Raw genomic sequence first — 27,049 nt, 5'->3', positions numbered from 1 at the left:
TATCTATCTATCTATCTATCTATCTATCTATCTATCTATCTATCTATTCAGTGTGCAGTGTGTGTATGTGTGTGTGTGTGTGTGTGTATACAAATAACATGACATATGTTGGTGGTCAGAGGAAGAACAACTTTTGGAGTTGGTTTTCTCCTACCACCATGTGAGTCTCAGAGATTAAATTCCTGTCTCCCCCAAGCCACTCCTGTTGAGGTTTGGTCTTTCACTATGTATTGTAATGCTAATACTGGCCCTAAGGTTGTCCCTAAGGAAGAGAGAATCTTCACATAGACCAAGTGATGCTATGTGACCTTGCCCCCCAAGTCATCCCTGATTGGTGAGTAAAGTTGCCTACAGCCTATAGCTGGGCAGAATTGAGATGAGCAGGGCTTGGGTTTCCTGTGCTTGGCATTGGAGGAGAACCATGAGGAGAGGGAGAAGGAAGACCCCATGGGTTAGGTGAGTCATGAAAATACGGTCACGAGGGCTGGCCAACTGGAGTTAGGAGTGGCCCAGATAGAAATGGCAAGTTATAGTTCAGGGTTATTAACTGAGGAAATGGATTTTAATAGCTTAGAGGGTAGATACCTGGCAAACTCTAGTGCTGATTAAGGCTTATTATTAATAATAAAAGTTGTGTGTCTTTTATCCATGAACTGGATGAACATAGGCTGGGTAGAAGTCCCTGATTGAGATTAAGTATTATGGGAACACACACTTATCCACCATGCTGGCAACTGTCAAGAATGGCAGCTAGGGCTGGCTTTATCACTCGAGTCTGTGTGATCCCTTGAACTTGCCCAGTTAACCCACAAGGACTTCATGAGAGCCGGCTACACAACTGACAGAGGCGGGTGCTGCCATTTTCTGCAGCAGAGGATCTTGACCTCAGCCCAAGAAGCCTGGTGGCACAAGGCTGAAGGGCCAGCCGTCCAACTCTGTCTCCAGTGACTCTTATTTTATTTTATTGCTTTTTTTGAGCTGGGGTCTCACTATTTAGCTCTGGCTGTCCTGGAACTCACTATATAGACTAGGCTGTCCTCAAACTCATAGAGACCTGTCCTCTTCTACTTCTTGAATTCTGGGATTGAAGGTGTGTATCCCCATGGTACAAAGTCCTTTGGAGGACTTTGAAGCATATTGAAGACAGCCGTCACCAAATCAGCTCTACACTGTACTATTCTACTGATGTGGAATGCATAAAGCTGTCAAGAAACTAGGAAGCCAAACACATAGGAAATGACAGTTTCTTGGTTCAATGGTCGAAAAGGAAGAGTGTTGCCTTCCACCCACCCCAGACTTCCCTCTGTCTTACCTTGCAGGCTGGACCCCAACCAGCATGAGGACCTTGAGGGCAATTCTCCGATGCAAGTTCCATTCCTCGATGGCGCTGGCCATGATCAGGCCGCTGAGGAAGAGGAAGTTGGTGTCGAGGAAATACTGGGGACAGACTTTGCTGGAGGGTAGAATTCCCATGAAGGGGAAGAGGATGATGGGCAGTAGAGCCGTCACTGACAGGGGCAGGGCCTCCGTGCACCAGTACACCGCCATGAGCAGGATGACATACAGGCATCGGCCTTCCTGTGTGTGAAGCAGGGGATGAACACTCAGTCAGTGGCTTGTGCATCAGGCCAGAAGTGATGGGGGGAGGGACACCAAGGCTCACACTCAGGGAAGCAGTGGACAGCATCATCTTGCTCAGCTATAAAATGAGGAAGCTCTCTGCGCTGAAATGTTGTGGAGATATATGAAAACACTTCCCCCCTTACACCATTATCTCTGTGGGAAACCCTGAGGATGAGAATGTTAACAGTACTTGTAGAGAATTCTAGAAAGCTCTGGAAAGGCAGAGGGGGGTAGTGAAACAAAGGGAAGCAATCAAGAGTACTTAGAAGGTTCTTCCATGGACATCTGAAGCACGATCCTGGTGGGAAACCTGGAAGTAGTGTTATAGATGTGTCCAACCTTTTGACATTAAGAAAGATGCCATCTACAAAGCTTGTCCTTGAAAGTTACATAGTCCAGTTACAGGAAAGAGAGAAAGAAAGAAAGAAAGAAAGAAAGAAAGAAAGAAAGAAAGAAAGAAAGAGAGAGAGAGAGAGAGAGAGAAAGAAAGAAAGAAAAGGAAGGAAAGAGGGAAGGAAAAAAGAGGGAAGTGAGGAAAGGAAGGAAGGAAAGCAAGTGTCTTCTAACAATTTAAGTTTAGGAAATCACGTAGAGATGAGTTGATGGCGGTCTTCAACAGTTCTATGCTGAGGAACATGTCTTGAGGTGCTATCTGAAATGTAGGACATCCTGGATACTTCACATCTGATCCCTCGTTATCCCTGGCCGAGGACTGTTCCGCAGAGCGTAAGCTCCCAGCATTCCCAGGTGCCCCAGCGGCAGACTGAGCATGCCCCTCCAGCCAGACAAGCTCACCATGGAGACAGGCAGATGCCATTGGTGTGAATGGGATTGGCCAGCACTGATGGCAACTGCCACTCCTACAGGACACTCTCGACAAGGAAAGGAACGAAAGAGCCAATGTTCACTGTGCCCTGCCATCTGCCCTGTTCTCTGTATCACCTGACATGACTGTCAGTTTGGGAAAGGTGAGTCCGGAAATGTCTGGGTGTAACATCGGTGACCCTGGGATCCCCTTGGACTATCTTACATCTTTGCGTTTGGAAAAAAAAAGCCATATGTATAAGATCGTTCACTTTTATTTTGTGTCCACTGTAAGACATTCAGACCGCTAGATTGTAGCAGTCCCTTCAACATGCTGTCTGTGTTGGGGTCTTGCTACCCCTGGATCCCGAGCTTTCACTTCTACAGGAGAGAACATGTAGCCTGGCGCTTATCTCAGGGAGGTAAGGTTTAAAGCAGAATTGAATCTGATGAACTGTGGGCATATGTGGGTGGGGACTGAGTGTGAAAAGGGTGGATGCTAGCATCTGAACTCGTGTGTCACCCCCTTCCCTTGTTGATAAGCAGTCTCTATGGGTGTGGTGGTAAGAGTTGGGCTCCTTAGAAATGGAACTCGTACCCTTGTGAGAGGCCTCAGGGTCGGAGGACCCTGAAGAGCATCTTTCTTAGGTTGAGTGCTGTCTTTACTAGGCTCCTAATCAGCCAACATCTCCATCTTGGACATTTGCTGGCCTTCAGGGCTGTGAGCAGTAAACCTATATTGTTTACAAACTACCCAGGCTAAGGTATTTTGTTACAGACACTCCCCCTGCCTAGCTTGGCTTCATCGTTCCGGCTCAGACATGAACACTCAGCTTCTGGCTCTAAATGCACAGTTGGCCAAGACTTCCAGGGAAACAGCATTCTGGAATCAGTTTCCACTAGGAAATTTGGTGGTCTTTCTAACAAGATGAAGGAGGCATATTGAACGCCATCTCCCAAGCTTCCTAGTGAGACTCCACCATCCCTGCCCAACCCTCTTCATTCTGGGTTACTATCACGGCTTTATTTCAGATCCTATCTCTGGGCCCTTTGAAGGACAACCTATTCAAAGGATGTCTCCTGCTTTCCAGGAGAGGGTGAAAGCTTTCTGAACTAAGGTTCAGAGGTCTATAGCTAAGGGAAGGAGAGTAGATGCCTTCTGCCTGTGCTAGAAGCTTCTTTTGTGTGTGTGACTCAAAAAGAAGTCGTGCTCTCCAGCTGGACCCAGAGCCTGTCTAAGGCAGACCCAGCTAACAAGGGCTAGCAATGTCTACCCAGCACCCATCTGCTGCATTCTGAGGCAGGCAGACGGGAACATTGATTGTTCTGTTGTGGTCTGGTTTTTGGTTTTGTGAAGTACCAGGGATGGAACCTAGGGCTTTGCACATGCTGGGTCATCCTCTAACTCTGAGCTGTGTCTCCAGCTATAGTCTTATTTTGTAGATTTTAAGACAGAATTTTAGTAGTTGCCCGTGTTGGCCTTGAACATATGTCATAGCCTAGGCTGGCCTTGAACTTCTAATCCTTCTCTCTCAGCCTCCCAAGTATCTAGGGTTACAGTTCTGTGTCACCATTTCTGGTAGGAAATATGTATTTCTTTTTAAAGTGTGTGTGTGTGTGTGTGTGTGTGTGTGTGTGTGTGTATTGGTGTGTAGAGGCCAATGTCAAGAATCATCCTTAGAAATGTGGTCTACCTCCTTTGAGTCAGGGTTTCTCATTGGCTAGAGCTCATTGGTTAAATTGGCTGGCTAGTGTGCTCTGAGACCTTCCTCTCTTGCCTCTCCAGTGCTTGGATTATGAGCAGAAGCCTGCATGCTAGCTTTTTTGAGTGTGTTCTGAAGATTGTACTCATGTTTTCAAGGCAAGAAGTTCCCCAGCAGGGCTATCTGTATCCCCAGCCACAGTTCTTGAGTAGACATGTTAATGTGCTTCAGAATGAAAGGAGATGTCACACCACACTCAGAAAGCATGCGGTATGTTCTGCATAGGCAGGACCACAGTGAAGGGGAATTTACAGAAGGTAGTCAGGTTTTCTGTAATCTCTATCAGACGCCCAGGCACATCATCTAGGGTCATGTAAGATATGCCCAAGGAGGATCCCAAGGCCAGGGAAAACAGCTGTTCTTTTTGTCATCCACTAAAGCTCCACGACAGATGCATTGAACAGATTACAGAATCGTATCTGCATTGGATTAATGCAGGTTTTCAAGACGCAGTCATCCACAGCACTCCCTAAATATGCTCAGCCGGTACTCCATGGAAATGGCTAGAAAATCAGCCTGACTGCATGGAACCTGAGAAGGTTCCAGCATTCAACGAGCGTGTCTTAAGCTGTCTCCTGAGGTGGGACCACAATTCCATGAGAAGAGGTTCCCTGTCTGCTGTGTTTCACTCTCTTCTGTGTTCAAGAACCTAACACAGTCTTCAACATACTTAGGGCTTGTGTCTGCAGTGGAGAATGGGTAAATAAACACATGAATGAGAGGTTGACAGATGAATGGGTGGATAGATGTATGTATGTATGTATGTATGTATGTATGTATGTATGTTATGTATGTATGTATGTTATGTATGTATGTATGTTATGTATATATGTATGTTGTATATGTATGAATGTATGTATGTATGTATGTTATGTATGTTATGTATGTATGTTATATATGTATGCATGTTATATATGTATGAATGTATGTTATGTATGTATGTTATGTATGTATGTTATTATGTATGAATGTATGTATGTTATGTATGTATGTATGTTATATATGTATGAATGTGTGTATGTATGTTATGTATGTATGTATGTTATATATGTATGAATGTGTGTATGTATGTTATGTATGTATGTTATATATGTATGAATGTGTGTATGTATGTTATGTATGTATGTATGTTATAAATGTATGAATTATGTATGTATGTATAGGTGAATGAATGGATGGATGGATGGACAGATGGATGGATGAGTGGGTGGATGGACAGATGGATGAATGACTGGGTGAATGAATGGATGGACGAGTGGCTGGTGAATAGAAGTGTTGGTAGATGAGTACAGAGATGGAGGATTCAGTAGGTGAGAGGACGAGTGGGTACATAAGAGACAGAGGGATGGTTGAATGAGTGGGTGGGTGGAAGGTGAGTGTGGGTACCCTTGGCTAGGCCCTAGGCTGGAGCTTCGGGGTACAGAGGCAAGAAAGTAAATATTTTCCATAGCTGCAGTGGGGCAGGTGGCTGCAGTCATGGCTGTAGACTCCCAACCACAGCACAAAACAGTGTACTCAGTGGTAGGTGTGGCCCTAGGTCCTGTTTCAGGTTCCAGAGGAATAATTAGCTACAAGCCAAACAGGGAAAGCTGGACGACCTTTCAGGAGGAGCTCTCAGCTCGACTTCAGAAAGCGCACACTTCCACGGAGTCCGAAGGTCAGGCCCTCTCCGCTATCCTGCAGCCTTTGGGTATTTGTTTCTCATGGGATACTCAGATCCCAGAGGAGACTTGTGGGGCCATAGAGGAATCTTGCAAATCAGATCCTCTGACTAATCGGAAGTTAGTGTGTTTGGAGCAGTGCGTACATATAAAAACTCAGCCTAAAACTCAGGCAACAATGTGGTTTCCTGGTTAGTAACACCCAGTCTGAAACTCATACAAAAACCTAGGGAGGCTTCACAGGGACTAGAGTGTCAAAGGGGTGACAAAAACTGAACCACCTTGTGCCAACAACTTAAGGGAAACAAATATCTTGAAAATGTAACTCACTCAGTTTTAAGGATAGAGCTAGAAAAATGAAATATTCCAATATCTCCTTAAGAAATCGAACCACTCATTAAGGCTCCTTCCCCTTTCTTCCCCCCGCCCTGCTGGTGTCAGCCTTTACTGCTGAACAGAAGTGGAGTCAGCAGGGTTTGTGCCTTGCACACCGTTCTCTGAGAATAGACAAGGAGGGCCACTTCCTGTTTCAGTCTATGGGCTCAGTATAACCCAGGGCTGCCTTGACAAGGACATTACAAGAAAAGAAAGTAGACTGGAATACTTGCAAGACAGGGTGCATGAAATTACCTGAAAATGTCCACCTGAGAGCCCTGAGAACTGTTTCCTTTTGTATCCTGACTCATGTCCCTGGGTAGATGTGTCAAGGCGATAGCAGTGACACCCAGAGACATTTCCAGAATATTCCCTAAGTCCCAGGCCTCTCACACACATAGGCTCAATTAATGTCCCCCAACAACTTCTATGGGGCCGCTATTCCCTCCCGACTTTCTTCAGAGAGGATTACAGAAAGCCATCAATTTCAGTCATGCCTAGCAAGCCAAGGCCTGCCACAGCTCCTGGGCGCTGAGTCTGCCCAGGAGTCTTGATTTCCGTATTCTCCCCTACAGACTCCATCTGTACAGATCTCCTTCCTGGAGGCATTGACCCTGACAGGAAGCCGGGATGGCGGCAGGCCTTGGGTAGCACTCGGGTCAGGAACATGTTTCATTATTTTTCTGGTTAGCATCTGGAACACTGCTGGTCACCCCAAATATCTTCCTCTCCCTAGCCGAGCATCCTATGTACAACCACAGCATATCTCTTCCCAACCAAGCTGGGTCTCGGGGAGAGAAGTGATTCAGAGCAAAGCTCTTGAACACTTAATGATAGCAGGGTTAGCAGGTAGGAGGCACGTAGATGTGAGTTAACAAAATGAAGTCTTTTCTACTCCGGTCACCTTGCTGGAACAATCAGAGATCAGCTGCAAAAAAGGGACAGAGTAGACAAGATGCCACATTTGATGATGAAAGAAAAGGGCAAAGTTCACTCCCAGGTATGAAGACGAAGCCGCCATGGTGGGAGTAGGACTTAGCATTAGGCGGGCCCTTGTGTTGGTGGATGCATCCTCAGAACAGCTCGGGACCTTGGTTTCTGGGAAGCGATACCGTCTTTACTGTTCGTGTAACCTGGGGGAGGGAGTGTCGTGAGCTACGTGACAGTACAGAGTCCAGATTAGCTGACTGTAGAGACTCCAGGACTCTTGACAGGAAACAGGTTGTCTGTGGCAGGTGCAGGGCAATGATGGCCATGGTTAGCATTGGGACTGAGGGCTCAGTGTTCTGGTGGTCACTGACTTAAGTTGTTTTGAAGTTTAGGAATAAAATACAGGGTTTAAAATCACTATGTATCCCAGGTTGACCTCTGACTCAGTATCTCAAGTCACCTCAGAATACTGGGATGACAGAAGTATGTTACCACACCCAGACTGGTATGTGCTCTGACTAAAAGAGACATAAAAGCACAAACCTAGCCCAAGCATGTGACATTCTTCACACCTGGGTTCCAGTGGTATTGGAAGGGTACTGTCCTCACACGATCCTCCAAGACTTGGTTCTAAAAGCATGGCCCTAAGGATATGGTGAACGGCCAGGGCAGCACTGGCCCAATGCTCCCAGGAGAAGAGAGAGAATGGAATAGGGAAGAGAATAATAAACCCAGGAAGAACTGTGCTACCGTGTAGGAGCCACAGAGCCAATGCTTCTCTGTGAAAGGTTAGTGAGGAGGTGATGGCATCCCTGAAATCACCTCCAAATAAGAAACAGAAGCCCCAGACAAGGTGCCACATGCTCAGAATCCCAGCGCTGGACAAGCTGAAGCAGGAGGATTAGCATTAGGTCAGTCTGGACTATGCTGCAAGCTCCAAAGCAGCCTGGTGAGACCTCGTCTCAAAAATAAATAAATAAAATGATAAACCATAAATGAACAAATGGGTCTAAAAATAGACACTCAGTAGAGGGTGGCGGAATCCAGGGCTCAGGCAGCCAGTGGCCACATAAAGCCTTCTAGAGAGAGAGAGTGAGGGAAGTATTGAAAACAGACCAAAGACAAGAACGTTCAACAAAAGAGTTGGACATGACAAATGGTACACACCAATAATCCCAGCACCCGAGAGACAGAGGCAGGAGGATCACTGTAAGTTCAAGTCCAGCCTGGACTACATAGTTAGAACCCGTCTCAAATAAATTTGCATGTATACTCCCCCCACTAACAAGTACTTATGTAATGTATCTACATGTATACCCATATGTGCACACACACATGTACACATGTACATGTACTCACATGTGCATGTGGACACACACACACATACACACACACACGCCCATGTATTCGCACAAATGCTCATGTTGGCTGTGGAGTTTTAGGAGGACAGAGGAATGAATAAGGAAGGTTTTTCTGTGCGTTCATCCCTACGATAATTCTCCATCAATGACATGTTTCCATGTGCATTCTCAGGCTTTTATCCCCAAAGGCTCCTATGGAAGGCAGACATCTAAGTATCAGGATTCCCAGTTTTCAGAGGAACAAACTGAGGTTCAGGGTGTTCTGGGGAATTCCATCATACCCTGCTCCAGGCCTCCAGACCATGGACAACAATTCTAACCTCAGTAACTTTCCACAGCAATGGAATCCTTTAGTGCCTTCCCCTAGTGAGCAGTGAGCACTTGAAACGTGGCTAGTGCCACCGAGAAACTAGAATTCTAAATTTTCCTTCTTTAAGTAAGCTTGTGACATGGGGATCTGCTATTTAGATGGCATGCAGTAAAGACTTCTTTTTTGCTCCTATGCTAACGACCACTTTCTACCTCAACTACTTCCTGGGACCCATCTGTATCAACTTCTTCCTGGCCCTGGCTGGGATACCTTTTTTGCTGTGGCACCTGGCCTCTCAGGCTGCCGTCTTCTCCAGTTCTCATTCCTAGGGTCCTCCACCATCAGTGGGTTTTTTTTCCATTTTGTTTTGTTTTGTTTTTTTGTTTTGTTTTGTCTTGTCTTACCTTTTTTCCTCCCCAAGTCATCTGGTCCTTCAGCAAACTCAGGAGGCAGAGCCTCTGGGCAGAACTGAAGCAGGAAGGCAAAGGAGTTACCCAAAGTGACCCAGAAAGGAAGCTAGGAAGATCTGGTGCTTTCTCAAGGACCTCTGAGAGAATGCAGAGATCATGCTACAGCTGCAGCCACAACCTGAGGAGTGAACTTTCCAGATCTGGCTGACAGATGGTGGTGTGGCCATGTGGCTCATCTGAGCTCGTGAACCAGTGTGCCCAGAGGCAGAAGTGGAGTGGATTTTCTGTGAGATAGAGTGGAGTTGTGGCCCTTGTGACTTCCATAACTTGACCCCACTACTTCACGAGTGGCCAGGACACAGACCACAGAGCCCTTCCTGCTCTCCATGGTCCTGAAAGTTTCCCCGCTCTCCAGGCCTCAGCTTTGACATCTGTAAGTTGGGGATTTTAGGACAGCAGAGCATTTTAGCACATGATCCTGGAACCCTTTCAAATCCAACCTTCTATTGACATTACCATCAGAGCTGGAAGTGTGAGCACTCTCTCAACGTGTCTGCTCATTACCAGAGGCATCTGTGACTTCACCATGCCTGTTACCCCAGTACTCAGGATGGCTGAAGCAAAAAAAAAAAAAAAAAAAAAAAACAACAGAGAGTCAGCCTGAGCTAAAACAGTGAGACCTTGTCTCAAAAAGCAGACAAAAAACAAACAAACAAACAAACAAACAAACAAAACAAAAAAGAAGTGGGTTTTCTGGCCCACAGTTTCCTTTTGATGAGCAAATCTTTTAATACTGTGAAATTCTACAGAAAAGCACTTTGAAGTGTCTCTTGGGAATTCAGGTGCACTTGGGCACAGAGGGGGGCTCACATCCTCACTGCACAGTAGAGTTGAGAGCAGTCTCTAGGAGCCTGAGCCCCCCCTTTACTATCACCGCCACCCTTTCCTGTGGCCCTTAAGACACTGGAGTCTTGGCTCTAAGCTACCCTGCAGTGGGATATCCCCCTATGATGAATGTTCTTTCTTCTCCCATAACCACAATCAAAAAAGCAAGCCCCTTGCAGGGATTGTGGCTCTTCTCATGCTGGCCCTGCCACTCACTCTGTTGTGCCCTGCCCGTGAGCCCGCATGGCCTGGTTTGGAACATTTCTTCATCCGTGTAGCTGGTATCTACTGATACCATACCTGAAACCTGAGCACGGAGGCAAGCAAAGCCAGACAAAAGCCCTGCCTGCATGGACCACGGGACTGGAGGGAGGACAGATCATGGACAGCAAACCAGTAATCAACTCCAGCTGCTGAGAAGATGTTTAGGCAGAAAGAATCCCAACAACAGCTCGCAATACATGAGTGAAGATAAGCTCTCTAGAGAGTGGTCTTTACGTCAAGAGCGAGCAACAAGGAGCTGAGGTGGGGCTCAGGCAGCATGGAGCAGGCCAGTCAGAGCTGCCCTTCTCAGTCAGAGTCTCCACTCATATCCCGCCGTAAGCCAGAGAGAGACCTTTGCTCTAGTTTTTACTTGGTGGACTGGTTGGCTTTTTGAGCCAAGAGTCTTGTGTAGCCCAGGCTGGCCCCAAACTTACTGTGTAGCTATTATTGGCCTTGGGTTCCTAATCCACCTGCTTCTGCTCCATGAACTCTGGGATTCCAGGCTGCACCACTGAGTACTACAGCACAAATTTTGTACCTGCCCCTGCCTGGCAGCCCCCTCCTCAACCTGCCATGCAGGGTATCCTGGGCTCATCCTTATCCTAGACCGATTAGGAACAAGGGCAGAGTTGGCAATTGATTGTCATCCTTGATTCAGTCAAAGTCATGCCAGAGCTACCCTGACATACTCGATGGGACCTGGGCTTCTCACAGGAAGCACTGTAATCCCTTAACCAGAGAAAGCCTGGCTTCTGAGCTTAGGCCGAACCTCGCCACAGAGATTAAAGTCTCCAGACGAAGCACGCAGGGGGAGGGGGAGAAAGTGCCGTGTCAGAAGGTTAATTTTTGAGCTGGGAAATGATTTCCAAGCAGCCCCAGGTGACTTTTCCACTGTGCTCCAGGCTGGCCCCTCTGCCCATGAAGGAAAGAGAAGGAAGTGACCAAGGAGAGGAGATCACAAGACACTAAGCCTCACTAAGATCTCCACTCCCCTCACCAGCTTCCCCCAAGGCCACAGCAGGGACCGTGGTTAAGGTGTGTGTGGGCAGTGACCAGGATGGTGGGAGAGAGCCAGGCAACCCTTGGGGACCAGCTACCCATGGTGGTACCTGCCTCTGTGAGGCTCATGCAGGCTCTGGAAATGCACAGCTACCGTGAGGCCCTGAACTTGGGGCTCCAGCAGGAAAAAAGCCAAGAAGGGTTTGAAGTTTCAAGCTTAGGTGCACTGACTGTGCTGTGGAACCTTGGCCAAAACACCTTCTTCTCTGAGCCTGTTTGCAAATAGATAGGGTAGGAACAAAGGTGTCCTACTACCACATAGAGAAGTCTGCCTAAAAGACAAGTTGTACCCCCCAAAGCAAGTATGGGGTCATGGAGACAGCAGTAGACATATAACTGAGACAGTGAGTGAGACACAGGAACCTGTAGCACAGGAAACTATAAAGGGTGGTGTCCAATGCCATGGTGCCTGGGTTCAAATCTTGCCTCTATCACTTAACTCTTCCCTAGAGAATTCCAACCTCCTAGCACCGCTGCTGTGGCTATCCCTGGCAGCCGACATTTGCATGGCACAGAGTCAGCGACATTCGAACATTACAGATGTGGCACCATTTCCTACAGAGTGGCCCTGGCGCTTGGTTCACATTTCTTGCCTTTTACACTAGATTTTCCCACCATGGTGGCCCACACCTATAGTTCTAAGACTCTGGGGCTGAAGCAGGAGGATCCCACGTTTGAGGCCAGCCTAGGCTACGTAGACTCCTGTCTGAAACAAAACCAAACAGAAGGCCTCGGGCTTTTCCTTCAGACATCTCCAAGGGACTCGGGGGACTTTTCTGAGGGGTGACAGTGATGGTTGTAGATACCATTCAGACACAGGTACTGAGGGAAGGGAGTTTGGAGCACAGATCACTAGTGGGAGGGAGGCAGGGGTGTGGGGGGGAGAGGGACAGGTCCTAGCCTAGGAACACAAACAAAAACACAACAGAAACACAGTTCACAAAGCCAAGAGGCTTGCTAGACAGAGACTTCCACTTGTAAATAAGGGACCTGGGAAGGCCTCGGCGGTCCAGGGACAAGGCCTGGAGGCTTCACTCAGACCTAGGCACAGACTCCGTGCCACGGCTCTAAGACTTCAAGAGCTTTGGGACAAGCATTCGTCCCTTCTGAGCCTCTCCACGTTTCCCTGTAAGTGAGGGTACGCTGGAGGAGGCTGCTGTCAGAGTACTAACAATCTGTCAGTCTGACTCAGGTTCTCCCTCTCTGGCTTAGAGAACCCAAGAAAACAGCTAGGCCTCGCTGGGATCTCAACATGGGAGCTGGGGGCGGGGTCTGCAGAGCTGGCTTAGGGAATGCTGCCCCTGCCCCCACCCAGCACAACGTTGACCCCTGGACTCATTAGCAGATGTCCTGACAAGTTCAAGCTCCTGGAGCCATTCATTAAAAAGTACTCCTGGGATCCCTCACACTCTCTGGCTGCCCGGGCCTCACTAATCATTCACAAGCCGGCAGGCAGGCAGGCAGGCAGGCTCCGCTCAGGAATGGCCCTAGAACAGGAGCCCCCAGCAGCCTGACCCAACCCTAGAGCAGGCTGCTGTGTCCCTCTGGGAAAAGAAGCTGACTCATTTTATGACCTTGGGCAGTTCCTTCGCTGGTTGTGCCTTTGTCTCCCCAACTGCCCCACAATTCCATCAACTCTAAACATGATGGGACCAGGAGATGCATTCACATTTGGCAGCCTGATCCCGTCAGGAGACCTTCTCTGGCCTGGGTGGAACCCTGCTTAAAGGTATTGGTCAGATGAGGTTCAAATCCCATCTAGACTGGGCTCCCAGGGGGTCAGAGGCAGAAAGGCTAGATGATCAAACTCATCCTCAGCTTCTTAGGGAGTTCAAGACTAGCTTCGGGTACATGGCTCCTATCTCGATCAACCTATTACTTATAGCCTCTCCCCCTCTAGGGCTCTGGGCTTTGAGCCAAAGATAAGAAGAACAAGGGGGTAGCCACTGAGGTTTTCCTCGCCACAGGTACTTCTTTGACCTTCCAGACACCACACTAGGGCAGATGAGCCTTATTCCAGCTTAGAGGGGAAGAAAGGGTGACTCCAAGAACCTGGGGCCTTAGCGAAGAGGAAAGGCCAGAGGATGCAGGGAGGATGAGTCCCAGGCTCCATTCAAACCCCTCCAGGCCACCAGGCACAGGCTTAGTGGGACACAACTATCCAGACTAGTCCTCAGTACTGCAGAGGCCCAAGCACCTCTAGTGGGCCTTGCTCTTTCGCTTTCTTAGATACACAGACCAAGCTTCCCCTCATCCCTTCCAGCTCCTTCCCAGCAGTCTTTTCATAGTCTGTAGACGGAAACGGCAGCTTAGGGCAACTGAGGCACTTTCCCAAGTTCAAAAAGCCAGGAAGTCGAAGAACACGACTGCCAGGAACCACCGTGCCACCTGCTGCTGGAGTCCACATCTACTCCGGAAGTGATTCTACAGGACCGGAAGTGATTCTACAGGATGCACCAACTCAGGGGGAGGCAGGCCCCTGCTCAGTCCACAGCACAAGACCCTCAGCAAAAAATGTTCTACCTGCCCTTCCACTTCCACCCTGAGTGGCTTAGCTTGGAGGGTCAGCAGAACTGTCTACAGGTTCCCTCACGCTAACAAGGAGACTGGGGCAGGGAGGGTTAGACCTCAGGGTGATTGTCTTAGTCATGGCAGCTCAGTCATGGTAGCTGAGCTGGATTCAATCACAGTCAAGGCCTCTGGAGTCTGTCCTAAGTTCGAATCCTGGAAAGATGAGCCCATTGTGTTGATGAACAGACTGAGATTCAGAGTAGTGTTGCTTATCTATTACCTGGAGGTCCATTTTCAGTCCAGCTCCAGATGGGTACTTCACAGCTTGACTGCACTGGGCGATGCGGTGAAAGGGGGAATTTGTGCTGGACAGGGCAGGGACACTGAAGAAGGATGCCCAGGGGAATGACTGGCCAATTGCATTCCAAGTTAGGACTCTGGAAGTCTCTTGGGTTCTCCAGAAGCAAGGTATTATGGAGACCAGAACTGACATAGGTAGTCAGCCAGAGGCGGGGAAGGGAGCTTAGGCTTGGGAGTTGGGCTTGAGTGCCAGGTTTTAAGCCAGCCGTACAGTGAGGAACGCCTCTGTGCCTCCGTTGGTCATGTCATTTGATGAGTTCAGGGTGGCCCTAGTGCCTGCCCAGAGCCCTGGGGGAGCAGCCCTTCCACTCATGTTGGTTCTTTGGTCTCCCTAGAAGTCTGGCTTTGCCCTTAGCAAAGCTGAGCTGCAGTAGGAGCAGCCCTAGGTGCCGCCTGGCCCCAAAGGGTCATGGGAAGGTAAGGGCTGGGAAGTGGGGCCATCTTGGCTCTCCTTGCCCTGGTCATCTTCAGGCTCAAGCCCTCTGCCTTCTGGGTTCCTGGGAGCTAGATGGTGCCTCCCTTGAAGTAGAGGAGATAACAAAGGAAAGACTGTTCCACCTTCTGCCTCCCAGCAGTGACCTGCATATGTCCTCTCTCTCTCTCTCTCTCTCTCTCTCTCTCTCTCTCTCTCTCTCTCTCTCTCTCTCCTGAAAGCTGTTAGTTGTTGTTCCTGGGGATCTGGGGCCTAGGGATGGAAACTTTCTCTGACCTCTTTGACTCCTTCTTTCCCTGTGTGGAACCAGAAGCAGCCAGGAAAACCTCTCATGCATTGAGCAGGGCACTCAAGAGAGACGATGTTGGTGACTTCTGGGCCTGAACCATGGAGGGGTAAGGTCTGTGGAGAATACATCATGCGTTGTATAACAGGATGACCCAGGTATATTTCTCAATCATAAATGTTGAGTGTGCTTTTGACAGAGCCTTTCTTGCCTCAGTTTCTCCTTCCAGCCAAAGGGAACCTGCATTCGGCTCTGCTGACCCTCTAAGCTGAGCCGCCCAGGGAGGAAGTGGAAGGGCACGTAAAACCCTTTCTGCTGAGGGTCATCATTTCCTCTACCAGAACCTTCCAGTGCGAGGAGTCAAAGACACCGACTGCAAAGGGATTTATTCAGCACTGCATGCCGAGCACCGGACCCACCTCGGAGGTCTGAAGCCCATATGTGCAGACCATCACGCTTCAGCCATGGCTTTATCTTATGTTAACCCTACCTGTGGACAGAGGAGGTGCAGAACTTGCCCTGTACCTCAGTTTACCCATTTCTGAATAGAGTTGCCATGAAGAGTGAGGTAGCCATGGCTAAACAGTAGCTTGGGGTTTGGTGTGTGATGTGTCCTCAAAAGACAGTGATCTTGTTTTTCCCACTCACATCTCTCCAGGAAGACAGTGACACCAGCTCCTCATTCACACTGAGCTGCTGTAAACAAAGGCTGTGGTTGGGAGCTCTCATAGAGGAATCCATGGACCCATGACTGTCATAAGTATCCTTGGAGCAGTTGTGTGGCACTGAGGTGACAAGGGACAGCTGTTAGGTAGGCTGAGGGAGAAATGTTCCCAGTGTCACATGTAGCCAAGGCAGGGCCAGATTTCTGGTGTCTTATTCTCTCCTGTACTCTCCAAGGAAGAAACTAGGAAAGATATCCCATTCAAAGTAGAAAAATATCCTATTCAAAGTAGAAAAATATCCCATTTAAAGTAGAAAAATATCCCATTCAAAATAGACCTCCCCCCATTTATGTTGGGATATGGTCTGTTGCTGAGTATTGTAAAGCTGAATTCTGTAGCCCGAGGTCTAGGCTTATGAGTGAATTCTCATGTTTACCAGCCTTTCCTGTTAAGCCTTGGTCCTTCTTTGAAAATTATTGTAATATTAAATACTGGCCCTGGTTGCCTTAGGAACAAGGAGAGCCTCAGGTACACCAAATGATGCTGTGTGTGTAACCTTGCTCTTCACGTTATCCCCGACTGGTCAATAAAGATGCCTAAAGCCTGTATCTGGGCAGAATAGGGCTTCAGTTCCGGAGCTTGGGGGCTGAGGCAGGAGACCACAAGGGAGGAGAGAGAGAGTGGAGAGAAGCAAAGATGCCATGGCGTAGATGAATCATGAAAACATGGCCATGAGGGCTGCCCATCAGAGCTAAGAGCAGCCCAGATGGAACATGGCAGGTCATAACTGGGGGTTATCGATAGGGAAGTAGATTCTAACAGCTTAGAGGGCTGACATCTGCCCAGCTCTGGTGCTCTTAAGGCTTACTAGAAATACAAAAGTTTTGTGTCTTTTATCTGGGAACTGAATGATTGAAGGTGGGGTAGGAAACACCCCCCCCCCCGACTGAGTTTAAATGCTTACTGTAACATGGAGGAAGAAACTAGGAAAATATCCCATTCAAAATAGATGCCCCCAAACTTAACCACCCGTGAACACACTTAACCAAGGACGAGAAAGAACACTACGATGAAAACGTCAAGTCACCGAGAAGGGAACCACAGAAGACGGTAGAGGATGGGAGGACCACCATGCGCCCGGACTGGCAGAATTTATATTGTAGAAATGGCTATCCTACTAAAGCTTTTCTGTAGATTGCAACACCTATCAAAATTCTGATGCCACACCTCAACGATCTAGAGAAAAGCACCCCGCAAAAAAGTTAATATGGAACCACAAATAGCCAAAGCAGACCTAAGGAGTGGACACAGCCGGAAGGATCACCACACCTGGTCTCAGGCTGTACTACAATGATAGAGACAGCTTGGTGCTGCTTGAGAACAGACAGGGAGACCCCAACAGAATTGGGAACCCGAAAATAAACCTACAAAGCTACAGACACCTGGTTTTTGACAAAGGAGGCAAAACCATACATTGGAGAAAGGCTAGCCTGTTTAACCAGGGGTGACAAAACTGAGTATCCGTCTGTAGAAGATGGAAATTAGATTCATAGCTTTCACCTTGCCTCAAAATCAATTTGAGATGGATTAAAGCCCTTGATGTTAAGGTCCGAACACTGAAACTTCTAGACACTAGCCAAGGGACTACTCAAGGCAGCAGGGTTGGCAAGAACTTTCTGGCCAGAACACCTGCAGCCTGGGAGCCAGCCCCAGATACCAACATCTGGGACTGTGGAAATAAAAGGCAAGAGTTCAGAGACGGAAACAGCAGTCAGCACAGGGAGTTTCTCAGAATGGGTGGCAAGCGTTAACCACTCTGCTTCAGACAGGCTAATATCAGAAGTTACAAAGAATTGCAGAAATTAAATATTAAGGAAATGGAATTGTCAATCAGCAAATGGGCCAAGTAATTGAATAGACAGATTTTTGAAAAGAAAGGAAAGAAAGGAAGAAAAAGGAAGGAAGGAAGGAAGGAAGGAAGGAAGGAAGGAGGGAAGGAAGGAAGGAAGGAAGGAAGGAAGGAGGGAAGGAGGGAGGGAGGGAGGGAGGGAGGGAGGGAGGGAAGGAAGGAAGGAAGGAAGAAAGAAAGAAAGAAAGAAAGAAAGAAAGAAAGAAAGAAAGAAAGAAAGAGGAAAAGAAACAAAGAAACATGACTAGTCAATCCCTAATTTTAAGTTATCAGCCAAATGCAAATGACAGGACATGGGGTTTTCTGGGTATATCCCAGGAGCAGAACAGCAGTCTCATGTCAGTTCTATTTAAAATGGTTTTGAGGAAACTCCAAACGTGTTTCCACGATGGTCCTATGAGTTTGTACACCCACCAGCAGTAAATAAACGTTCCTCTTTCTCCACATCCTCTCCAACACTTTTGTCAGGTTTCTTTAATATTTTTAATACTCATTTCTGCAATGGTAGAGAGCACTCTTAGGCACCGAGGCATCTCTCCAGCCCCCAGGTTGTCAGATCTCTTGATGATAGCCATTGTGAGTGGAGTGGGGGCGGGGGGGCTACCTCAAAGCAGTTTTAATTTGCCACGAACCATCCAGGGACGCTCAATGGAATACCTGGTCCTTTCTGTGCCTTGGTTGCTACACACACACACACACACACACACACGTACACACACACAAGCACACACTGGAGCTGCCCTGAACATCCCTGAGCTGGCATGTGAATCTTGAACTGTGATTCTTTTTATTTGTTTTGGTTTGGTTTTGTTTTTCAAGACAGGGTTTCTGCCTTTCTGGAACTCACTCTGTAGACCAGGCTGCCCCTGCCTCTGCCTCAGCCCAGAGTGCTGGGATTAAAGGCATCTGCCACCTCCACTGCTCTGAGCTGTGGTTCTTAAAGGACTTCTGGGGAATGGGAAGAGGTTCCTCCATGCAGCCTCCTGAGTGCTTGCATTTCCCTGCAGAGGAAGCCTGACACACTGAACACAGAGGCCCCTCTCAGCCCTGTGAATTAAGGCCTCTTCAGGAAACTGTGGGTCTCCACAGGTCTGGGTGGCAAGGGCATGCTGGCCTGGAGGGTTCTTCTCCAGTGTCTTTATCTTTTGGGTTGCTGCCACACCTGATGTGGGTTTCTGAGACACAGACCACAGACGCTGGACCCTCACTACAGGTGGCAGCAGCCAGCCTTCACCAGGCACCTGTGGAACACTAGGTCTTTTCGTTTTCCTGGCAAGTGGGTTTAACTGAGCCACTCTGCTGGGGAGGAAGTTGAGGCTGGGGAGGAAAACAGCTTGCCAAGAGACTGAGTGGCCACGTGGGTCTCCTCCCAAGACCCTGGTGCACCTGCGCAGGAGGCAGCAGCTTGGCACTGGTCTGCGGACTGTGTCTTCAGGGTCTGGGGGTATCAGAACCCTCAGCTCACCAGTGTAGAGGCCACCGTCCTGTGGGGCTGGGTCAGGACACTCGATCTAGCTCCCTGCCGAGCCACCAGGAACCATGCAGGCCTGTTTACACACCTGGCAGAAGTGGAAAGCTGGCCAGGCCTCAGAGGACTACGGCTGAGGCCCAGAGCTAGGGGTGCCCATAAGGGCTGGGCGGCTGGCTGCCTAGCCAGGAGGACTCTTAGGGCGCTCTGGGGTTCCCTGTGGGGAGACCAAGATGGCTTCCCTCTGTCTCCGGACCTCAGTGTCCCGGCCACAGAAGCAGAAGCTACCGTTCTCTGCTCAAATGTGCCACAGTCCAGATGTGGGCAGAGGTTTTAAGAGGCATACACATTCTGAAACCAGGACCTACATTTAAACCCAAGCCTGCCCACTCTGCTATTGCCAAACGTCCTTCATGTGTCAGGCTAAGTTCTAGACCTTAGAGACACAGAGGGACCTGTAGCAAACGAAGCTTTGCCCCGACACTGCCCACAGCCCAGAGTGAGATGTGGTTATGGAACAAGACAACAGACTGTACACAGTGCTGTGCAGACAGTGAAGCGGTGCAGCTTTAGAGGGTTCTATGGGTGAGCGGGACAAGATTGTTTAGGTGCTCATCCAGGAGGACTCCTCGGAGGCAGTGCCCTTGAGCCTAAGTCTGCAACAACCATAGCCCTCCAGCTACAGCTGATTAGAGTAACAGAGTGGGTGCCAAGGTCGTGAGGCAGGCATGGCAGGGCAGGAGGGAAAACATAGCAGGCTTACAAGTGGCAGGAGGAGAGTAAGAAAAGAGGCGAAGGCAGGAGAGAGTTCTGATGGCGTTTTCTAGTTTCTGCCTCTGGAGGTCTGAGAGCTGGAGGCGCTGTACCACCCAAGGTGCGTCTGTTCGTCAGTTCCTAGAGATGAGAAGCCTGCACCACTGCTCACCCAGCAGCCACTGCGGAGCCCGCTCCAGCCGTCTGCCCAGAGGGACTCAACTCCAGGCTGCTGCTCACCTCCCTGGATCACCCAGGGCCAGACGCCATCTGGGGACAGCCCTGTGTCCCAGAGCTCACTGATGTCCTACCAGCGGTCGGCCTTGACCTGCAGCCCTGCCTCAGCTTCCATCCCTGTGAAAGGGGCTGCCTGGGTACTCTTGGCGGCATGGTGGCCTGCTCCTGGTTCTAGGCACCATGAGTGTGAGGAGCTTATTCCTCCATGGCAGTCACCCTGTGGCTAGGAGCTCATTGATTACTTCATGGCAGGTAGGTGGCAGAGCAGGGCAGGACCCAGAAGTGACTTGAGACATCTGCTAATGTCCAAGTTTCCTTGGGCCCTGGAGGCTGCCTTGCCTGATGTCATAGGACTGGTTCCATTGAATATAATGTACCACGCACATAGTAGGCTCTCAGCCAGACTCAGAGTAGGTGCTCAACCAATGTGGCTTCTGCCTGTTCCTGCCCTCTGGGGTCAGGGTTCCCTCAAGCTTGGTGTGGAGTTGAGGGAGGCCCACTTTCCTGCCTCTCCCAGGACAGCCAGCAGTGTCCTGCCCTCCTCCCTGCCCGTATTCCATCCAGGCCAGGATCCACAGGGCAGGTGCCTCTGGCTTGCCAGCCTGACCCTAGGTAAAAGCTTGTCTGTCCCTGTCACCCAAACACCATGGTAAACAAGGCAAAAGGCCTGGGGACAAGCAAGACTTTGGCCTCCATCCGGGAAGCATCCCTACGACACTCATCCTTCGGCACTCACAGAGCCAAAGCCTCCGATCTGACCTGCATGGGGGAGGGCAGAGAGGACCACGGGAGCTCCTCACCAGGGTCACGGGAGGATTTGTGAGAAGTGTACGGAGAGAGCTTGGCTGGTTACCAGCATTCCTTTGTTCTCTTATGCAACTTGGATTTGCTGAGTGTCTACTACACGTCAGGCCCTATGCTGGCTGAAGACACCGAGGCAGGGACAGAGAACCCTGCCCTCCGGGAGCTAACCTCCCTCAGGGGAATGCAGATGACAGATACATCACTTAATATGTGACAGATTGCCGGCTGGTGATAAAGGTTGTCAGGGAAAGGGGCAGAGAAGACAGTAGGGTGTGGGGGTCCTTCATTTTCCCTTTTAGGTAGGACCTGAAGGTGATGGCGGACGGCCATGGAGGAGGTGATGTAAACCACATAGGAAAACTGAGGGAGCCAGCCTTGTCGACTGCTCAGGGAATGGTGGTTCAGACAGAGGGAAACCCATGTACAAAGGCCCTGGGGTGAGTGCCAGCTCTGAGGCTCCAGCCTCCCCCTTGGTCTATGCTAGCATGTGTGTGTGCTGCTCTCTGTCCATTCAGTCATTACAGTCCTGGATTTTCACACACAGACCCCACACAAAGGCTTCCCTGTAAGATGGTGTATTTACATTTTCTAGAAGGGAGTGGGGGGAGGGCAGGACAGGCTTGTGTTCTTTCACGAAGTAAACAAGAAGAATGTGACCAAGTAGACAGCAGAGCTCTGAAGATGACATTTACACCAGGATAGAGTCAGACCCTGTTCCCAACTTTCTAGGATTCAATGGTGTGTGTGTGTTTGTGTGTGTGTGTGTGTGTGTTCATGTCTAATGTATCTGCTTACCTGGAGGCTAGAAGACACCCTCAGGAAGGCCATCGGCCTCCTTGAGACAGTGTCTCAGTGGCCTAGAGCTCAGTAATTATGCTGGCCTGGCTGTTCAGTGAGTCCCAGGGATGCCCCTGGCCCTGCCTCTCACAGCGAGGGATCCCAGGTGCCCATGACATTTTCTCATGTGCTCTGGGCTTGAACTCAGGTCCCCACACGACCAAGGTGAGAGCTTTATGATCTGAGCTGTCTGCCCCTCCCACATGCCCCCTTCCCCCTCCCCTCCCCTACCCACCCCACCCCCCTCTGGGCCTCAGTGAGACGCTGTGAAGACCACTCTGCACGGTCTGAAATCCAGGATTCTCCACCAGGGATTTGCACTACCAGGACACTCTGTCTGCCCATGCTCAGGGACTAGAGGGACAGGTACTGGGCTGGTGCTCAGGAGCTGTGTGAGGTCAGGAACATGACTCAACTTCTCTTGTCTCTGTCTCCTCGTCTGATGAGAGGATGGCCTCGTACTTCCCTCTTAAGACCTCCGTGGGAGGGAAATGAGCTGAGGTGTGAGATCCAAGCTCTGGTGGGGAGGAGCAAGGCACTGGCTGTTGTCATGGCAACCAAAGCCCAGACCTTGTATCGCCCTGAGCTTTGTCTGAATTCACAGCCCATTGAGATAGGGAGTCCTTGCCTACCAAGAAGGAAATTGAGGCTCAGAAACTCAGCCTTCAAGCCCAGAGCTATCCCCTCTATTCCTTCATCTTAGGGCCCCTATTCATTCATCACTAATGCTCTCTGAGCCTCAGTTTCCCTTATCTGACAATGTGAGCGCTATCATTCTTGAAGATTGAGTTCAAAAGTCACAAAGCCCCATGTGTCCATGGTTATTGTGTCATAGGCCCCAAAGGATACCCAGGAAGGCGGACAGCATGTCGGCCATGTTGAAAGAGAGGCCCAGAGAAGCCAGTGACTTGTCTGGATCACAGAGAAGGCCTGTAGGGTGAGAATCCAGTCCTGATCTCAAATACCCACAAACAGGGAAGGAAAAGCCTTCTCATAGCCACCCACTGACAAGAGAATGAATCAAACAAAAGAAAGGGTACCTCTGGGACTTGTAGATGAACTACCACCCCCTGAAAAGATCACTGCCCCCCAGGTCAAGCCTTTCCAGAAGACACCTATGGGCAAACTCAGAAGGTCCTAAGGGGATCTAGCTGTTCCCCAAGGCTCAATTTAGCCGCAATTACAGCTTGCTCAGTCCACTACCTGTGCAACATTGTATAGCTGTCCTGCCTGCAACTTCCTCAGCCGCCCTTCTTCAGAGCATCCTCAGAATCACCCAGTGGTGAAGAACTCACAGCGGCCAGGGGCCCAGAACAGCTGTTTGTTCCTTGTGGAACCAGAGGGGCGGAAGTTTTTCTGCCAGCAGACAGGCTAGTATTAACTCGAAAGCATGTCACAGTGTCCCAGCCACACCCACTAGCTATCCAGGCCACTGATACACTTCCACCTCCAGAGATGGCCTTTGACATCTGTCCAGAACTGCTGGCAACCCTTGGGGTCATGGAAAATGTTCCCTGGGGGCTGGGAATTCTAGGCCTCCCCTTGGCTTGTACTTCTCTCCCAGCTCACACCTTGAATCACAGTATATGCTGGGAGCCTGTCTGTTCCCCAATCCCAGCTTTCCTCAGTTGACCAGCTCCTTCTGGACCATCAGAATGTGTGGCCTATCACAGAGATAGAAAGCTGGGGCTGACCTGGTACAGCCCCCATTACTCCATAACATAGCAGGTGTCAGATGCCCTGGTCCTCAGAGTTTCTTCTCTTGTCTGGTACCTGTCACTCAAGGATTTCCAGGCCATGTGCCACCTGCTTGGTGGTCTCGGCATGCCTGGGGCTCAGAGACTTCCAGGAAGTCTCTGACAAGGAAAGTCGGGCAGACACTACAAACAATCCAAGCTGCCATAAGCATTTTCAGTTTGGCCCTACAGCCTTGGGGAGGCCGTGTCTACGTTGCGTGACAGCTATGAACCCAGAGTTGCCTTCCGCGGAATCACATTTCACAACAGAGAGTAGGACACATCAGCTCTTACCAGCTAGGAGCTTGAGGAAAACTATATAAACCACTCTGAATTCAGAGATGCCATGCCTCCTCACCCCAACTGATCCACCTGCCTCCCAAGGCACTTAGAGGCAGTGCCATCTAGGGCCACATAAACAGTTCTCAGCAGGGAACCACAAACTAATGAGTGGTCCTTTCTGGATAATGAGGGTGCCAGCCCAGTACACACAGCCCCATCCAACATGGGTCATCTTCTGACATTGCCGTACCGTGTTATCTACACGTGCCTGAGGACCTCACCACTGACTTACCCCCAAAAGTAAAATATAAAAATCTCACGACGCCTTAAATACATTTGAGATTTGTGTTGACCCACACGCACTGCTATTCCAGTGTGGCGACCCTGGGCTGCATTGGGCAGGTTACCCAGCCTCTGAACCTTCACTTCCTCAAGTAGGAAGGCAAACACAGGTACCTCCCCAGCTGAGCTGACAGCAGAAGATACTGCCTCAGCGCCTGGCCGGACACCCTTCCTTATCAGGCTGGTCACAATCCCTGCCGTCCACTCAGCTAACACAAGTTAAGGTGGCTACGGCTGCTCCACCCAGCTAGAACCAAGGTGTCTCTTGACGGGACCTCATCTGAGACCCATGCTGGTGAATCAGCTCTTGCAGTTCTTGCCTCTGAGGCAGAGCACACAGCAGCCATGGTCCTTGCAGGTAGACGGTTCCTATGCATGCACTGTCTCTATCCAGACCTCTGCTGGCCACAAGACCACTGTCCTGACTTGACCTTCCACCTTTTCCAGAGCCGATCACTCTAGTCTCGACCAACCTCAACACCGAGTCCCCAAGGCAAGGAGACGGTCATCTCATGTTAAAGCCAAGGAAAGCGAGACCTGGAGAAGGAAGGGAGCTGGGGAGCCCCCAGCCTAGTGATTCGCCCAGGGCCCCATTGGCTTTGGCAAGGGTGACCTATTCCTTCTGAGGTCATTTATTTGCTCTCTTCAATGTCAACAGAGTCTGACGGGCTAGATAGCTGAGCACTAAAGGACTTGCTGTACACGGCCAGCCTGGGGTCACCAGTCCTTGTCAGGCACACAGGAGGTCTTCTGCAGCAGACAGCTCCCTGGGGGCTCTGCTGCCTGCTCTTGGGTGTCGCATATTAAATGACACCATCACCTCTCCTTTATTTTGTGAATATCTGCTAGCTCCCTCGGTACTGTAGTGGTGTGGCCAAGCACCTTCTGGAAGAATCCACTTAGTGTGATGGGCCTCGTGCCCTTCTGGGACTCCCTAGGAACTCACTTCAGCCTTCTCTCTCTGAGAGCACTGGACTCTGGGAACAGCAAAGGGTCTCATTGGAAGTCACCCATGAGAATGTCCCCTGCTGTCTTCAAGCCTTGGTTGTCCCAGCTTGAGTGGGGAGGGGATGCTCTGAAGGGAATTTTTTTCAGGGGTGACACAGGACAGGTGACACCTCCTCTAGGAAGTGCTCAGGAAAGAGTAGTTCTCCAATTATTGAGCAACTGCTACAGAACAAAAGCAGGTAGCACGCATTAGGCGCTTACTACATATCAGACTTAGTTCTAAGACCCTGACGTATATTGACTCCTTTATATTCACCGTGAGCCTATGTTGCGTTATTGTATTCCCTCTTTCTAGGTAAGGGTACATAAAGCAAAGTTCAGAGAGGTTAAGTGACTGGCGACAGGTTACACAGTTGTCCTTCGGAAAGACCGTAAAGGGCTATATCCCAATACCACCAAGCAAGCAATCAGAGCTCAAACTTTAGAATTCCTTTAGAAGTGGGGAAGAGTCGGAGGACCGAGAGAGAAGGACCAGGGAGAGGCAAGGAAGGGAGAAGGGGAATCGGTGCTCCTAGAGGGAGGCAGTCTCAAGGCGCGAGGGTTTCGACCCGGGGCCACCATACCTTGGGCGGCAGGGCGAAGAGAATGGGCAGCAGAGCCAGCGGCGCCAGCAGCAGCACCAGCAGGCGCCGCGCGCTCCACACCTTCTTGGCCAGCGCCGCCAGCGCCGCCATCCGCGCGATCGCCGGAGACCGGGCGGCCGGACTGCCCCTCAGCGGCCGGGCCGGCAGGGACCTAAAGCCCCGAGGGACGGGGAGGAGCCACGTGGAACCGCCCCGGCCGCGCCTCCTGGGCTGGGGAAAGTCGAGGACAAGGAGCAGGGAAGGGGCCCCCAGCACCCTCCGCCCCTGCACCCCACTCACGTGGGAAATGGGGCAAAGCCCAGGTGGGGCTAAAGGCCTCAGCACTGTCACACCAGTTCAGACCCTGTAGGGACAGACCAGGCTCCTGTGACCTCTAGTAACCATGGTTGCAGCCTCTTCCAGCCGTGGAGGTTGGCGGGGAGTTTCAATGAGATGGTGCTTCGTGCAAAGGGCCCAGTCACCAGTGGGTAGGGGTTTTCCCTTCGCAGTGACAGATGCCACGACCTGCTTGATTGTGTATGTGTGTTGGGACAGGCTCTCATTTAGCCCAGGCTGGCCTGAATCTCCCTGTGCAGCTGAGGACGACCTTTAACCTCCATCCTCCTGCCTCTACTTTCTGAGTGTTGGCATATGGAAGTGTGCCAAAGCCCCCGGTTTCATATGGGCAGCTGCTAGGTCAGCTTATGATCCAACCTCCACTATTTTAAGAAACCAGGGACTCTTTCCTCTTACGCTGCACTTTTTACATTCCCGACAGCAGCCCATGGGGGCCCAGCTTCTCCACACCCTCCGCGGACTACTGAGCAGCGAGTCGGACTCTTCTGTTTCCCAGAGATGCTGGGAAGGATCCTAAGGCCTTGACCATGCAAAGCAAGAGTAACGAGGCCTGACTCTGCCCTCTGCCCTGAGCGGGTCCTCCACGCTTCTTGGGAGGGTGACATGTTTCCACAGTGGCTACTGTCGATGGAGACCTTGGCCTGGCTACTGGGTCCTGAGAGGTTTCTGTGGAGAAAGAGCCTTGTTGGGCGGTTTCTTGCTTTTTGTAGTTTTTGTGGAGGGTTTTGACAGAACATTGCATGGACACAGCTTGTAACCTATAGGCGCTGTTACCTTACCGGTTACTGTGAAATATGAAAGCCTCATTGATCCCTGTGTCCCTTTTGCTTATCCGTCCCTAACACTGCTGCTGCTCTGCAGACATTTGGAATCGTGACCATGCTCTGGCCTTTGTCTCAACTTCAGACTTAGAAAACCCAAGCTCTGGTTAACATGGCTGACTTCAGTACAGCCACAGTGATCTAATACTCTCTCAAACAGAATGAAATACGACGATCAGCACGGTCTCCTGACAACACGTGCCCATATTCTCACATGCCTGTACACATACAC

General features: G+C 50.1%; 1 protein-coding gene across 1 annotated transcript in view; it reads right to left on the bottom strand.

Annotated features, from left to right (window-relative positions):
• The window catches only part of Slc13a3 (solute carrier family 13 member 3), a 65,961-nt gene extending 40,216 nt beyond the window's left edge, over nt 1-25,745 (bottom strand). The window contains exons 1-2 of the mRNA XM_028769608.1: nt 25,640-25,745; nt 1,313-1,578 (exon numbers count right to left, since the gene is read on the bottom strand). Of these exons, the coding sequence (XP_028625441.1) occupies nt 1,313-1,548 (236 nt within the window). The 5' untranslated portion in view covers nt 1,549-1,578; nt 25,640-25,745. The remainder of the gene's footprint in view (nt 1-1,312; nt 1,579-25,639) is intronic.
• Between the last annotated feature and the right edge of the window lie 1,304 nt (nt 25,746-27,049).

The sequence above is a fragment of the Grammomys surdaster genome, unplaced genomic scaffold (genome assembly GCF_004785775.1).
Source record: "Grammomys surdaster isolate TR1022 unplaced genomic scaffold, NIH_TR_1.0 193, whole genome shotgun sequence".
Taxonomy (NCBI): domain Eukaryota; kingdom Metazoa; phylum Chordata; class Mammalia; order Rodentia; family Muridae; genus Grammomys; species Grammomys surdaster.
The sequence above is the reverse complement of the archived record's forward strand: the minus strand, read 5'-3'. Positions and strand labels throughout refer to the sequence as shown.